This window comes from Apium graveolens, chromosome 8, assembly GCF_009905375.1.
Source record: "Apium graveolens cultivar Ventura chromosome 8, ASM990537v1, whole genome shotgun sequence".
Taxonomy (NCBI): domain Eukaryota; kingdom Viridiplantae; phylum Streptophyta; class Magnoliopsida; order Apiales; family Apiaceae; genus Apium; species Apium graveolens.
The window spans coordinates 93220198-93234708 of NC_133654.1; the positions used below are offsets into that span (position 1 = coordinate 93220198).

At 30.6% G+C, this 14511-nt stretch overlaps 1 protein-coding gene and 1 long non-coding RNA gene across 2 annotated transcripts; one reads left to right on the plus strand and one right to left on the minus strand.

The window, feature by feature from the left end:
- Positions 1–2343: 2343 nt before the first annotated feature.
- Positions 2344–3324, plus strand: LOC141679765 (uncharacterized). Its single transcript, XM_074486174.1, has one exon. The coding sequence runs from the start codon at positions 2344–2346 to the stop codon at positions 3322–3324; it is 981 nt and encodes a 326-aa protein (XP_074342275.1).
- An 8992-nt stretch (positions 3325–12316) lies between these two features.
- On the minus strand, positions 12317–12814 carry LOC141677785 (uncharacterized). The gene is made up of 3 exons (XR_012557528.1): positions 12687–12814; positions 12478–12598; positions 12317–12382 (listed from the first exon to the last, which is right to left on the minus strand). It is a non-coding gene; the product is annotated as an uncharacterized LOC141677785 (long non-coding RNA).
- Between the last annotated feature and the right edge of the window lie 1697 nt (positions 12815–14511).

The following is a 14511-nucleotide window of genomic DNA, read 5'->3' on the forward strand; positions in this document are numbered from 1 at the left end:
GGTTTGAGTTTGGTTTTAATATAAAATATTTAATCATGATACTGGTTTTAATCTATCTATATATTATAAATTGCTGGATAACTCTTCCTAAGTTTTGGTATCCATATTTTGGTTCGAATATGATTTTTAATTTTAATTTGACCGAGTGGACTATCCATTTTTAGGTTTAGTATCCATATTAAATTTATAAAAGATCCATGTACTTATTATGACCCATTTTTATTATAGAAACTTTGCAATGCAATTTTAAATATGAATTGTGTTATTTATGTTAAGTTTTTAATACAAATTTGAAGTAAAGTTTAAATTTCAACATATCTATTTATAGAAATAATCTCATAAAATATATAACATAAAAATAACATATGTAACGAAAGTAGTTCTTAAATAAATTTATCATCATATATAGATGCAATAGACTTATTATATAGATAATTTAATCTTTCATAATCATATTATTCAATTTAAATTATAAATTTATTTTATTAAATAATTTTTGAGATCCCCGTGTGCAAAGCACGGGCTATAAACTTGTATATTATAAATTGCTGGATAGCCCTTTCACAAGGTTTGGTATCCATATTTTGGCTCAGATATAATTTTTAACTTTAATTTGACCCAATGTACTATCCATTTTTAGGTTTGGTATCCATATTAGATTTATAAAAAATCCATATATTTATTATGTAAAATTCGTAATTTTATTTTTAATTTATTTATTAGAAATTAGATATTAATTTGTCTAGATAAATATTTTAAAATTAGAATATTCTGAAAACATTTTGTGCAAGGTAGTTGATTTGTGAAAAGATTTGTTATTTGTGGAAATAAGTGTAAGAATAATTTAGAAAATCGAAATTTTTTTAGTTTAGGTAATTGTGTGTATCAAATATTTTATTTATGGAATTTACTTGGAGAGGTTGTAAATCTTTAGGAGGAAATATTATTATTTCCTAGTTGAGATATAGGGTTTTGTATCGTTATAAATACACCATATTCGTATTCCTTGTTTTTATCATTAAAATTCGTAGGACTTTCTCAGCAAAAATCAGCTGTCTTGTAAAATTCGTAGAAAATTCATCGTAAGTCAGAATTCAGTGATTCTGGACTTTTCAGAAAGGTCTTTTCGTTATCTTCAGCTTTCGTGTTTCGTGTTTTTCAAGAAAATATCGTTTAGAGGGTCAAAAAGAGTAAATTCAGATCTGGTCAGGCTTTGAGGTAAGTACCTTTTGACTTACTTTTAATTTTCGGAAAAGATATTTCAATTCTGTTTTTGATTTCGTATAAGATATAAGAACTGTGATTTCGAAAATTATAAGGTATAAGTATTTGTGAATTTTAGAACCCAGTCTCTACGTTTTCGAACCGTTCGTAATTTACGCTATAGTTCCGGAACTAGCCTTAGATACCCTTAGTAGGCGCACAAGTGTGCAACTTTAGATACCTATTAAGGGCGCGTAATTATTGAACTTTAGATGCCGACCACTGGCAAAGTGTGGTATAAAGAATAAGAATAAGAATTAGATGCCGGCTACTGGCAAAGTGTGGCCGTAGATCAAGACTGTGGTATTTATAAGAATTATCGTTTCGTTCTGTTTTATTCTGCTCAGATCTGTTATAAAATCTGTACTGTTATAAATTCTGCTCTGTTCTGTTTTAAATTCTGAATTTTAAAATATAAAACTTTGGGTTGGATTTATTTTAGAAAATGTTTTACAAAATTATTATTGTTTTAAGAAAAATCGTTTTATCAAAACACCCATTGTTTTTCTGTTTAAAAGTTAGTCAATTTGTACTTGCTGAGCTGTGTAGCTCACCCCTTTTAACATTTCAGGTTCGGAATTTGGAGCATATTAAGATTAAGGAATGAGAACTATGTGGAGATCTGTGCTGCTTCGTTTTGTGCTATTTGAATTAGAATAAAGATTTTGTTTTTAGAGAATAAATTTAATTATCTGTTAGACAATTATTATCGGATTTGTGGAGCTGCGTCTCTATTTTTATGATTTTGATTATTGAGTTTGACCGCTGCTTTGAATTTCATGATCTATTAGAATTATCGAGTAATAATATATTTTATTTTTAGTTTTCGATTTAGAATTTAATAGTCCGGAAGTGCGGGCTGTTACAGTTGGTATCAAGAGCAGGCTGTCCTTCGGAGTGTATTAGGTATGGGACTAGTACATTCCCTAGGATGCGATCCTTTAGACTATCGTATAGGTCTTAGAAAATTATTTTGGATTTAGGGCATTTATTTGTGTGATTATTTGATATGTTTGACTTTTGTGTTTTTTTTGATTATTGACTATAAGTTTAGAATTTGTTTTGTGTGTTCTAGTAAAGATGGATGGAGAAAATCAGAACAACAATGAAAATCAGGGCAATAATGATGAAGGAGGAAACGTCTTTGACCAGCTGGCTGAAACTCTAGCTGTACTTGTGAATCAGCAACCGAAGCCCAACATCGTCTCTCAATTCAAGCGTTTGAACCCGCCAACTTTTGATGGAGCTACAGACCCGGCTATCGTTGAGATGTGGATCCAAGAGATGGAAAAAGCTTTCGGACTTCTGGGGAGCAATGAGGAACAGAAGGTGACCTTAGCTGTGTACCAATTGCAAGGAAGCGCTTACGACTGGTGGCTTATGGAAAAGAGGAAGAATGAGACGACAAATCTTGAAGAAAATCATGAACCGTACACTTGGGCAAAGTTCAAGAAGGCTTTAGAGGACAAGTACTTTCCGAGAACAGTTCGTCTGCAGAAAGAGAGGGACTTCATTCGACTTCAACAAGGTGGAAGAACCGTCATTGAATACGAAGCAGAATTTGCAAAGCTTGCGAAGTACGCGTCGACCCTAGTAGCAGATGAGAGCAGTCGAGCACGAAGATTAGAGGAGGGACTTCGAAGTGACATCAGGAATTCAGTGGCGTCGTTTGAACTTCAGACGTACGAGGCTGTCCTCAACAAGGCGTTAGTGATCGAAAGGGGCTTGGCAGAATCTGAAAAGGCGTCTGGCAGTTGGAATAAGAGGCGGTTCACTCAAACTAGTGGGCAATCTTTTCAAGGGGGACCACTCAAGAAGCCACACGTGTACGATAACATCGGGGGTCAAGGTGATCGAGAGACGTGTACCAGGTGCGGCAAGAATCATCCGGACAAAGTCTGTCGTTGGAATACAGGTGCTTGTTTTCATTGCGGAGAAGTAGGACATAAGATTTCGAATTGTCCGCACAATCCGCCACCGCCACCAAGGAAGGAAGCAGATAACAAGATGGGCAAAGGACGTGTGTTTCAGCTGACAGGAAATGACAACTATCGCAATTAAGGTATGATTTCTTTTCTTTAGTGACTTATTTAATTTATTTATGTTATGTGAATTTGGGGACCAAATTCTTTTAAGGAGGGAAGAATGTAAAATTCGTAATTTTATTTTTAATTTATTTATTAGAAATTAGATATTAATTTGTCTAGATAAATATTTTAAAATTAGAATATTCTGAAAACATTTTGTGCAAGGTAGTTGATTTGTGAAAAGATTTGTTATTTGTGGAAATAAGTGTAAGAATAATTTAGAAAATCGAAATTTTTTTAGTTTAGGTAATTGTGTGTATCAAATATTTTATTTATGGAATTTACTTGGAGAGGTTGTAAATCTTTAGGAGGAAATATTATTATTTCCTAGTTGAGATATAGGGTTTTGTATCGTTATAAATACACCATATTCGTATTCCTTGTTTTTATCATTAAAATTCGTAGGACTTTCTCAGCAAAAATCAGCTGTCTTGTAAAATTCGTAGAAAATTCATCGTAAGTCAGAATTCAGTGATTCTGGACTTTTCAGAAAGGTCTTTTCGTTATCTTCAGCTTTCGTGTTTCGTGTTTTTCAAGAAAATATCGTTTAGAGGGTCAAAAAGAGTAAATTCAGATCTGGTCAGGCTTTGAGGTAAGTACCTTTTGACTTACTTTTAATTTTCGGAAAAGATATTTCAATTCTGTTTTTGATTTCGTATAAGATATAAGAACTGTGATTTCGAAAATTATAAGGTATAAGTATTTGTGAATTTTAGAACCCAGTCTCTACGTTTTCGAACCGTTCGTAATTTACGCTATAGTTCCGGAACTAGCCTTAGATACCCTTAGTAGGCGCACAAGTGTGCAACTTTAGATACCTATTAAGGGCGCGTAATTATTGAACTTTAGATGCCGACCACTGGCAAAGTGTGGTATAAAGAATAAGAATAAGAATTAGATGCCGGCTACTGGCAAAGTGTGGCCGTAGATCAAGACTGTGGTATTTATAAGAATTATCGTTTCGTTCTGTTTTATTCTGCTCAGATCTGTTATAAAATCTGTACTGTTATAAATTCTGCTCTGTTCTGTTTTAAATTCTGAATTTTAAAATATAAAACTTTGGGTTGGATTTATTTTAGAAAATGTTTTACAAAATTATTATTGTTTTAAGAAAAATCGTTTTATCAAAACACCCATTGTTTTTCTGTTTAAAAGTTAGTCAATTTGTACTTGCTGAGCTGTGTAGCTCACCCCTTTTAACATTTCAGGTTCGGAATTTGGAGCATATTAAGATTAAGGAATGAGAACTATGTGGAGATCTGTGCTGCTTCGTTTTGTGCTATTTGAATTAGAATAAAGATTTTGTTTTTAGAGAATAAATTTAATTATCTGTTAGACAATTATTATCGGATTTGTGGAGCTGCGTCTCTATTTTTATGATTTTGATTATTGAGTTTGACCGCTGCTTTGAATTTCGTGATCTATTAGAATTATCGAGTAATAATATATTTTATTTTTAGTTTTCGATTTAGAATTTAATAGTCCGGAAGTGCGGGCTGTTACATATTATGACCCGTTTTAATTATAGAAACTTTGCAATACAATTATAAATATGAATTGTGTTACTTATGATAAGTTTTAAATACAAATTTGAAGTAAACTTTAAATTTTAAAGATCTATTTATAGAAATAATCTCATAAAATATATAACATAAAAATAACTTATGTAATGAAATTAGTTCTTAAATAAATTTATCATAATATGTAGATGCAATACACTTATTATATAAATAACTTAATCTTTCAGAATTATATTATTCAATTTTAATTATAAATTTATTTATTTATTTTATTAAATAATTTTTGAAATACCCGTGTGCAAAACACAGAATATAAACTAGTAGTATAAAATATTTGATCATGATATTGATTCAATCAGGACCCCGTAAGGGACTCAAATCACATGTATACATGGCTTGTCTAAATTTTAACCTCAAATTCAAAAAACTGAAACGGGAGAAAGGATAAAATTCCCAAAGTCGCTTTCAAAACGATTTTAAAATAATCATGGTCACTAAATTTTTCGGATCACGAACATAATTATTTAAGAAACACTAGTAATATAGCCCGTGCTTCGCACACGGGAATTTTTTGCAATATTCAATAAACCGGTTAAAAGATCAAATATCCAATACCACTACGCATTTAAAAATACTACGGTCTTAATATTTTATCGAATATATTGGCAATTTTAAATCCTTAAGATCTTTGATGATGACTAATAATTTCACTCGGCAAAAAGCGGTCCATCATATCCTTTAAATTCAAGACTGAAATAAAAAACATGATAAGATATTAACAAAAAAATGTATAAATAATATAATTGTAATTTAAAAGTAAAAATAAATAAATTAAGTTAATATATTTAATATTTAATATTAATATAACATAACTTATAATAAAAACACATTTCTCTCACTATTATTACCACCTCCAAATCAAGATTAAGATATATCTTGATGTAGGAAAATTGGTTATTACTATTGAGGCTTTTAAAAATATAAAAGTTCAATAATTGTTAATAAGTTATAAATTATTATGTGAAAAATATGAACCTAAAAGTAGTAATATTAACATTATGTCATTTAACGATGACCTTGTACCACAACTACAGGAGTTTCTAATGTTTGGTCAAAAACTTGATTCATAATCTTTAATTGTTTTTCACTACTTTAATTGATTGATATGAAAAGATGAAATTGTAATGATTTATGATTGATATATATGGATAAAAAAGGAAGGAAAAGTTGATAAGCGATACCTAGGTAATTTTAAACTTTCCTTTAGTTAGTTTGTAGAAAGAAGCTAAAACAATTATTTCTTTTATTTTATATTGTTGATAAATTGTACAAATGATTATTGAGAATCCGAGTAAAAATATTTTAAAAATAAAAGCGTATCCGGAAAATCAGTTTTAATTTATTTTTTTTAATTTAACTTTGAAAACAAACACATGTTTTCAAGGAAGCATGTAAATTACAAATTTCATTATTCTAGATCTTATTTTCTTTTAAATTTGAAAAGATATCGATTGATTCATTACAAATCTTCATGAAGTTTTTCCAGTGATTCTACAAAATCATATAAAGATTTAAGTAAGCTAAATATATGAAAAATGTATTGTTCATAAATATATTAGTTGTCTTATTTTACCTAAAACTGTCCAATATGTTAAAAAAACCTATATATATATATATCGATCTTGGTCAAATCTTCATAAAGATATTCATTTAATTAAATTGAAAATTATTGCAACAATTAAGAAAGCTGCATAAATTCGAAAGATACAATGTAAAAAAATCCTACAAAAACCAAGATGCATTGTAAAATGATCTTAGATTATAAATTCTATTAATATAAAATATCATCGTATCGGCTCTTGGTGCAAGTCACAGTTTAGCACTGTACCATCTCTCTCGTGCAAAAATGATGAAGGTTAGTTTGTACTTAGTTTGAAAGTACAAAAACACATATATTCTACATCACCACTTTTGGAGAGTTATAGTATAATGTGTTGTGTATTATTATTTGTAATTTAATATGATTTACATAACAATCTTTTGCTAAGTAATGTCAAATTATTTTATTATTTATAATTTATACATTGCTTGTGATATTTAACCTCTACATTATACTCCAAGTTGATGTTTGGATGAATAAAAAGTTAGCATAGTTAGCCTAGTTCTAACATATTTTTTAAAAATTATGTAATGATTTCAATATTATCAAATTTTGCAAGGTCGCTTATCAAGCACAGAAGAAGGTTTTAAAGCTAAGAGGAAAAGCTTCTTAGTCGGAATTTGTGAACATAACTATTTTGGTTCATTGGTATGTAATACAATACTCAATATAAAGTCGTTGGCAATTAATATATATGTGAAATTGATCGTTTGCGTATATATTGATTACAGAGAGTACCAAAACCATTCTCCATGGAATTTTGTGCCAAACTTCCTCGACAAATCTTTCTTATTTGCAGAGGAGGAATTAATTGTGAAGGATTTTATGATAGCGATAATAAAAAATTATTTGGATATGAAAATTTTATGAAAAGACATAATGTCCGACAAATGTATATGGTATTGTTGAATTATATTGGAGGTGGAAATTTCTTTATTGAGATATATAATTCATTTGGTCTGGCAATAGATTATTCTGGTTGTGATTCACAAAATTGTGTGAATATACCTAATAATATAAAAGAAAAAAAGTTTATTCTCGATTTGGATGATTTGGAGGATGAAAAGGCGAGGATGCGGTATTTTTTTAGCGTACTTGGAAGGGAATTAAGTTTTTACGACCATACCATCCGCCCATCTGATATTGGCCCATGGATAAGTAAAATGGTTAGTTGATACATAAATGTTTTCCTATATCTTTTTTGTGTTATAAATGTTTAACTTTTTGATTATTTTACTGATACAGCTACTTCCGAAAAAAATGTCAGAATTATATGGACAATGGAAAGACGGGGACACAATACAATTGTGTTTTCTGTATAAAATCTGGGAAGTTAAAATTGAAAAATCCCACAATGATTGTTATTTTGTTAATGGATGGAAATAAATCGTGAGGTATAGTGGAGTGAAAATATTTGACATTTTTGTGTTCGATTCACTTATTTCATTGGACGAACACCTGGTTCATGTTTGTCTGTTCAAAAGTGATGATATTCGACCACATGAAATGTCATTAGGTAATGTTTGGCCTTTTATGTTTTATTAGTAATAATAATATTCATTATATGAGAATAGATGATTAATGTTACATCTATGATTCTTTTTAATTATATATCTTTTGAACAGGAACTGAAGATAGGACTGCATCTTTTTTACATGTTATGCACTTGCATACGTGGCATTACAAAGAAATTGTAAACTGACTTGGTACATACATTAATTTTTTAGTTTACTATTTCAAAAATATGTACTATAATGTCTTCTAAACTATTGTTACCTGACAGATTCCACCAATGCTGGTTCGTCTATTTTATGATCATATGCTTTCCAACGCGAATACAGTACGTTGCAGAGATACTATTTTTCCAGTATCGTATAAAAAAGACACAGGGTATTGGAAAAGTGGGAAAATCTTCAAGCAATATAGTCTATAGAGACGTGATACCTTTTTAATCACGATTGATGGAAATTATGAAGTCAGGATGAGAATTTACAGGAGCGATGGGATGGAGGTGAAATATGATTTAATATCTTCGAGACCTGATATTACACCTGGGCATTGGTTTATGAAAGATATGCGAAAAAAAGAATATTCAACTACTTTTTAAGTTTTTACACAATTTAATATATCATTATAATAATATAATGAAGCATAATGTATCTTATTACTATATTTTCAAACGTGGATGACATAGATTACACAAAAATAATATCAGAAGAAGGAGAAGAATTAAATAATGATATAATTGTCCAAATTAGTGATGATAAAGATGGTCATGATAGTGAGACCGAATACAATCACATAGATAATCTTGATATTATTGATAACAGTGAAGGAGACGACAATATCGAAGATGGACTTGAGGAAATGGGCGAAAACATTATTGAAGAAGTTGTATTTACTCTTACGAAATCTCATGTGGGTACACACTGTAACGAATTTGTAAGTTTTCAATTTATTGTTTTTAGTGTGGACAATAGTGGAAGATTCTTAAATACCCAAAATTATGAATTGGAAACAATAATTTTGTAGTAAATTGATGGGAACTTGCATCCTATCGTAGAAGATTTGGGCAAATTTGGAACACTGAAATTAACGTGATTAATGGAAAGAGAAGGTTCTCGGCCGGCTGGAACAAATTTGTGCGGGAAAACGGACTGAAAGTTAACGATGTAGTTGTTCTTAGTTTGCTGGAAGATGAAGTAACTTTTGATATAGTAGTTGTTGAGTAGTATTTGGTAATCCTTGTTTATGCTCTGTTTTTTTTACCATTTTGGCCTGATTTTGCTACTACTTAGTTGCAGTTTACTATTTTGATTCTGAATATTTGTCAGCAGTCTTCCTTATAGTTTTTAAAGCAATGTACGCTTGTCCTTATGCAATTTTGTTAACTGTTAAACTGCATTTTTTCCAAGATTTCAGACTGCTAAACCACATCATATTATCACTATGACTTGTCAATTATTTCCCCCATATTTATCCTATGCATCATTCTTTATATTCTTCATTACTTCTTGGTTTGTTAATTAACTCTCCAATCTTTAAGCCATGTTTAATACCTGGAACCAAGCACTGGTCAAGTTTTAGCGGAATGTGAAATCTGCAATGAGCGGTTTCGCCTCCTGGAAGAAACGTAGCTGCAATTCTAGAGTAAGCCACGTGAATCACATTATTTCCTAAACTACGTAGTCTGCAACAGAGTGTTTTCTAGATAAATGTCTTCCCACGGCCACTTGAAGCATATACAAAAAACACGCCACCAACATTATTTGCGACATTGCTGAGCATAGAAGTATATGCCTGAAGTTGGTCTTCGTTTAAACTTGTAAACAGCTTCTCATGCTTCTCTCGCTGCTGAGCTTGGTTGTAACCAAGCTCTAACGTAATAAGCCTGTTCTCTAATTCATGTAAGAAACTGGCATCAGGAAAATAATAATGGTGAAATCCTTGAGGATCTTCCCAGGATCTTTGAACAATTTTTCTATTTATGCAGTAAATGGTAGATAGATAAATAAGAACTCTATAATAGGAGAAGTGATATACAAATGTAGATTACTTAAATAATAGTTGCTTGTAATTCTATAAAGGTGTCGACAAATTGATAAGGTACATGATTCATTGTTACGGGCAAATTTTGGACGGTGGACCAAGGTCCATGTATCCACTCCAGAAATCTGTCATATTCCATATGGTCAGATGATTAGTTTGATTGTACTTCCTACAGTAATTAAAATAAAAATAATCATTGTTAGATTTATTCGATTATATGTATTGGAGAAACAATCCAAGTGGATATTCTTTTTGTTTAAATGTTAACTATGTCTGCATCATTTATGATTTGTAATGACAGACATTATGGAAAATGATTTTTGTCATTCTGTCCTTATATTTAAAGGTTATAAACCCAAACATATAAATATTGTTTAGCAATCCTTCAGCTAATATCACCCAAAATAATAATATTTACAGTTAGGTTTCCAAGGTGCTCGTATGAAGATGCTCCCTGTTAGTGCAGGTTTTCACTGACAATCTTTCACCGAAGAAGCTCCAACTGCTGATGAGGGTGATACTCTAGAAAAATGGGGGTTGTATGAGCAGTTAAATCTCACCATAGATTCCTCAGATTATTTTTGGTACTGATATTAATCATTATCGTGCCTTTTGAAATATCTGTTTTAAACTAATTTTATGTTCTTACTATGTTCTCTCCATCGTGAATATAACATCGAATGAATGGTTCCTCAAGCATGGAAAAGATCATATTCTTACTATTATGTCAGCTGGCCATACTTTGCAAGTGTTCATCAACGGACAACCATCAGGTAAATAGACTAATGTTGAGCTAATGATTTTTATGAAGAACCTTCTTGCAAGATGTCAGATTATAGGATAACTTTCTTATTTCGACTACCATAATTTTATTTGAAGTGTATTAAGTGCTCCACAAATTCTGTAAATGAAAGAGATCCTAATATTCTTAAAAAAGAAAAGAAGAGTTTACTCCTGTGTAGAAATCACTTGTTGTTAGTTCTTAACTTATTTGTAGTGTTTCAGTGTTCGTTAACTTACAGATTTGTACCAACCATGAGCACCGGTTTTAATCTGATCTTTAAATTTTTGGATTTTGTAGAATATGGTTGATGCACAAAATTGTACAATCTTTTATTTTGGTTAAGTTGGTGTTGGAATAAATTAGCTCCTTCTGGTTGTTGTCTCCTTTGCTTTTATTGTAGCAGAGTTTTATTTGTATCATTTTTTAGTAATCTAATAGTACAGTATCTATTCCAGTAGAATATCCAACATCTATTCTTTGGTGTTGATTGCACATATTTCCAGTAGTGTCTACGTAGATACTTACTTGATCATCATGGTTATATTAAGATCATCAAATATATAGGTTAAAACTATTACTTGATCATCATATTAGATCATTAATTTATATCAAATTTGATAATTACGTTGATAGATGAGTGAACTCATATGACTAATCTTCCCAAAGTGAGACATCCAAAGTAAAAGTACATATGGTTATAACTTATAAGAGCCTGTCCAATGGGAGAAATCCTTAGTTAAAAAATTTTGCGCGGCAACCATTAAATATAATATGTATAAACTTTGACACTCCGACCATACAAAACCCCTGAAACAAAAGAGTCATTACACTAATAGTCATTAAATTTGTCGAATCTCTTGTATTATTTTGAAGCAAAAATGCAAAATATGGAAACATTACACTTAAAAGTGTCTGGGCAATAATAATAAAAATGGATTGGTACGACTAAAATAAAAAAAAAACTGGAAATGCCATGATCACCCTATACATTCAGAACAAAGATCCAGGCGAAAATGGACATTTATCTCTCCTAAAAAAGAAACAAATGGGTGTAATTAGAATTCAGGTTTATCATTGAACTATATATCAGAAAAGTGTCAAGGTTATCACTTTTATATGTGGTAAAATAATAACAAACTGCTTACCAATTTTATTTTCTTGCTGGTAGACCTAGCGGATCCTGGAGTATGTCCATGGTCCGTAATTTCTACCACATCAGACTGTAAAAAATATAGTTACTGAATCATCAATTGTGAATGATATGAGATACAAAAAATAAATAGTTTAAGGATCATATGATAAAATCTGAGCATTACAATAAGACTTATATTTACTGAGTTTGAAATTTCAGAGGCCACCGTATTTGTAGACATGGAAGATGTGGAGCCATTAGTATCATAAGCATCAATTGCATAGTAAATTAAACTATTGAGGATGATGTTATCATCATTAAGCTGAATTCGTAGTGTAATCTCTTTCCCTCCAATAGCCTTAATATGTGGAGGATATGTCCTGAATCCTAAAAAATAATTGACTCTGACAAATAAATTTATTACAAATAAAAATTAAAAGTTGAATTTAAAATAAAGATACCATAATAACAAATTGGCATACCTCGAAACCCTCGGCAATAAGTTTTGTTACTATTTTACCCACCAGTCGTTTTACAGTACAGTCATAGAGGACGAAATTAAACGCTTCTGTAGAGTCTTCTGCAAGTAGAAAAATCTTGAACCTAAACATTAAAAAAAATGATTAAGAACTTATGTGATTTTTTGAAGTTTCATATAACTGTAAACTGGTTTAGTTTACAATTATACAACCTTTTTTGAGGAACATGATTGTTTTGATTGCATGTGGAGCATTTATATTTTCTTTCCAGTTTTGTGACTTCTCCAGAGCAATCCATCTTGCTGCAGCTACGGTACCATCAGCCGACACTCTCCTCCACAATATTAACTTTCACTTTGTATAGAAAAATCATCTAAAAAATGATTAACATATGATGAATAAAATTTTCTGGAGGCAGTAGAAAAAATATAAACTCAAATTTCTATATATATGTAGTTAGTAAAATTGTGTAAAGCAAATAATTAATTAATACCTTCAAAAAATCAGTTGCAGTTTTCTCACTAAGTTCTTTTAGCGTGATAGTATGAATAGTATGATAAATTGACCCTTCGAATTGAGTTGATGATGATATAGCTTTTCTCGAAGGAACGCAACCTCTTCACGGAGTCTAATTCGAGAAATGAAGTACATGTAATAATTGTGGTATTGAGAATAAATATATACAAAAGTGCCATAATTACTCAAATGTGAACCTCTGTCTCATCTCAAAAACGGCATCATGGTCCAGGTTTAGATAAATTTTGGAAGCAGGTATAGTGCTAATCTGAACAGAGGCTGCAACCAAGAAAATTTGAAAATTAAGCTTCATTGCTGCAATATTTTTGATAGTTTTATTAATAAAGAGGTTAGTTCATTAAAAATTAACTAACTATAAAAAATCTTAAGTTTGATAGTGGTCAATATGACAAGCACTCGCTCTTCTTTTGGAATCTCTTTATAACGTGCATCAATTGCAATTGCAAGATTACCCTACACAGTAACTTTGGAGGAATGCCTAGAATAAAATAATAGATGAAGTAATAGTAAACATACAATATGGAAAGTAATATTAAATATATGTACACAAACAATAATCAGAAAGAACCAAGAAAATTAATACCTTTCATCAGTAATCTGAAAATGGACAATGTCCCTTTGACCAAACTTAGTATCAATCTTGGAAAGCTCCTCAAAACTCTCTAATACTCCCATAACATCTACAATCAATCTTGACGTTAGACACTTTGCGTGAAAAAAATTACTTGAAAATTTAAAAAAAAGGATTGTGTCCTCAAAACCTGTTGCAAATTCTGGAAATTCTGTACCACCGTTTGCTTGTGCAACAACAAATAATTCACTCAGATCCACAAATTCAAATTTGTGGGTAGATATCATAACATCATCATCATCAACAGGATCTACAGCTGTCGTATATGAGAAATTAATTATTAACCTAGAGGAAACATGTTTTAGTGTTCCAAGAGCTTTTTTGGTATAAAAATTAGAAAATACGTATACGCCACCCTCCACTATCTTATCAGAACGCATTTTTTCAGTAATCTGGATATATGTAAGCATGTACATGACAATCCTACATAAACAAACAATGGTGAAGAAGTGGTTAAACATAGCAAACATTTTATAAACATATTGATATTTAAATATAATTTATGTAACTATTATAAGTAAAAAAAAATAGATTTTACACTATCATCCAGCAGAATGAGGTTATATCTCCTGATGACATCGATTGCGGTAGAAGAGTTTGGAACCGAAGATCACATTCGAGTTACTCTTGCTTTAATTTTCCAGGTGGTTCTAGAGAGGCCGAGAGAAGATAGTTGATCGAACATTGTTGCTAAAAATCTGGAAAATAGTATATTCAGCGAATTAGTTCGAATCAATTCAACTTTTAACTACATGATAGATACATAAAAAACTATGAGAAAATAGAAAATCAGAAATAGTTGAGTATTATTACGTTTGTGTAGTGGTTGCTAATTGTTAGTAGGAAGATGTGATTTTGTGTAAAAGGAT

Bases quoted from the DNA above. Each gene is read 5' to 3' on its own strand.
- LOC141679765 (XM_074486174.1), top strand. From the start codon at position 2,344: ATGGATGGAGAAAATCAGAACAACAATGAAAATCAGGGCAATAATGAT.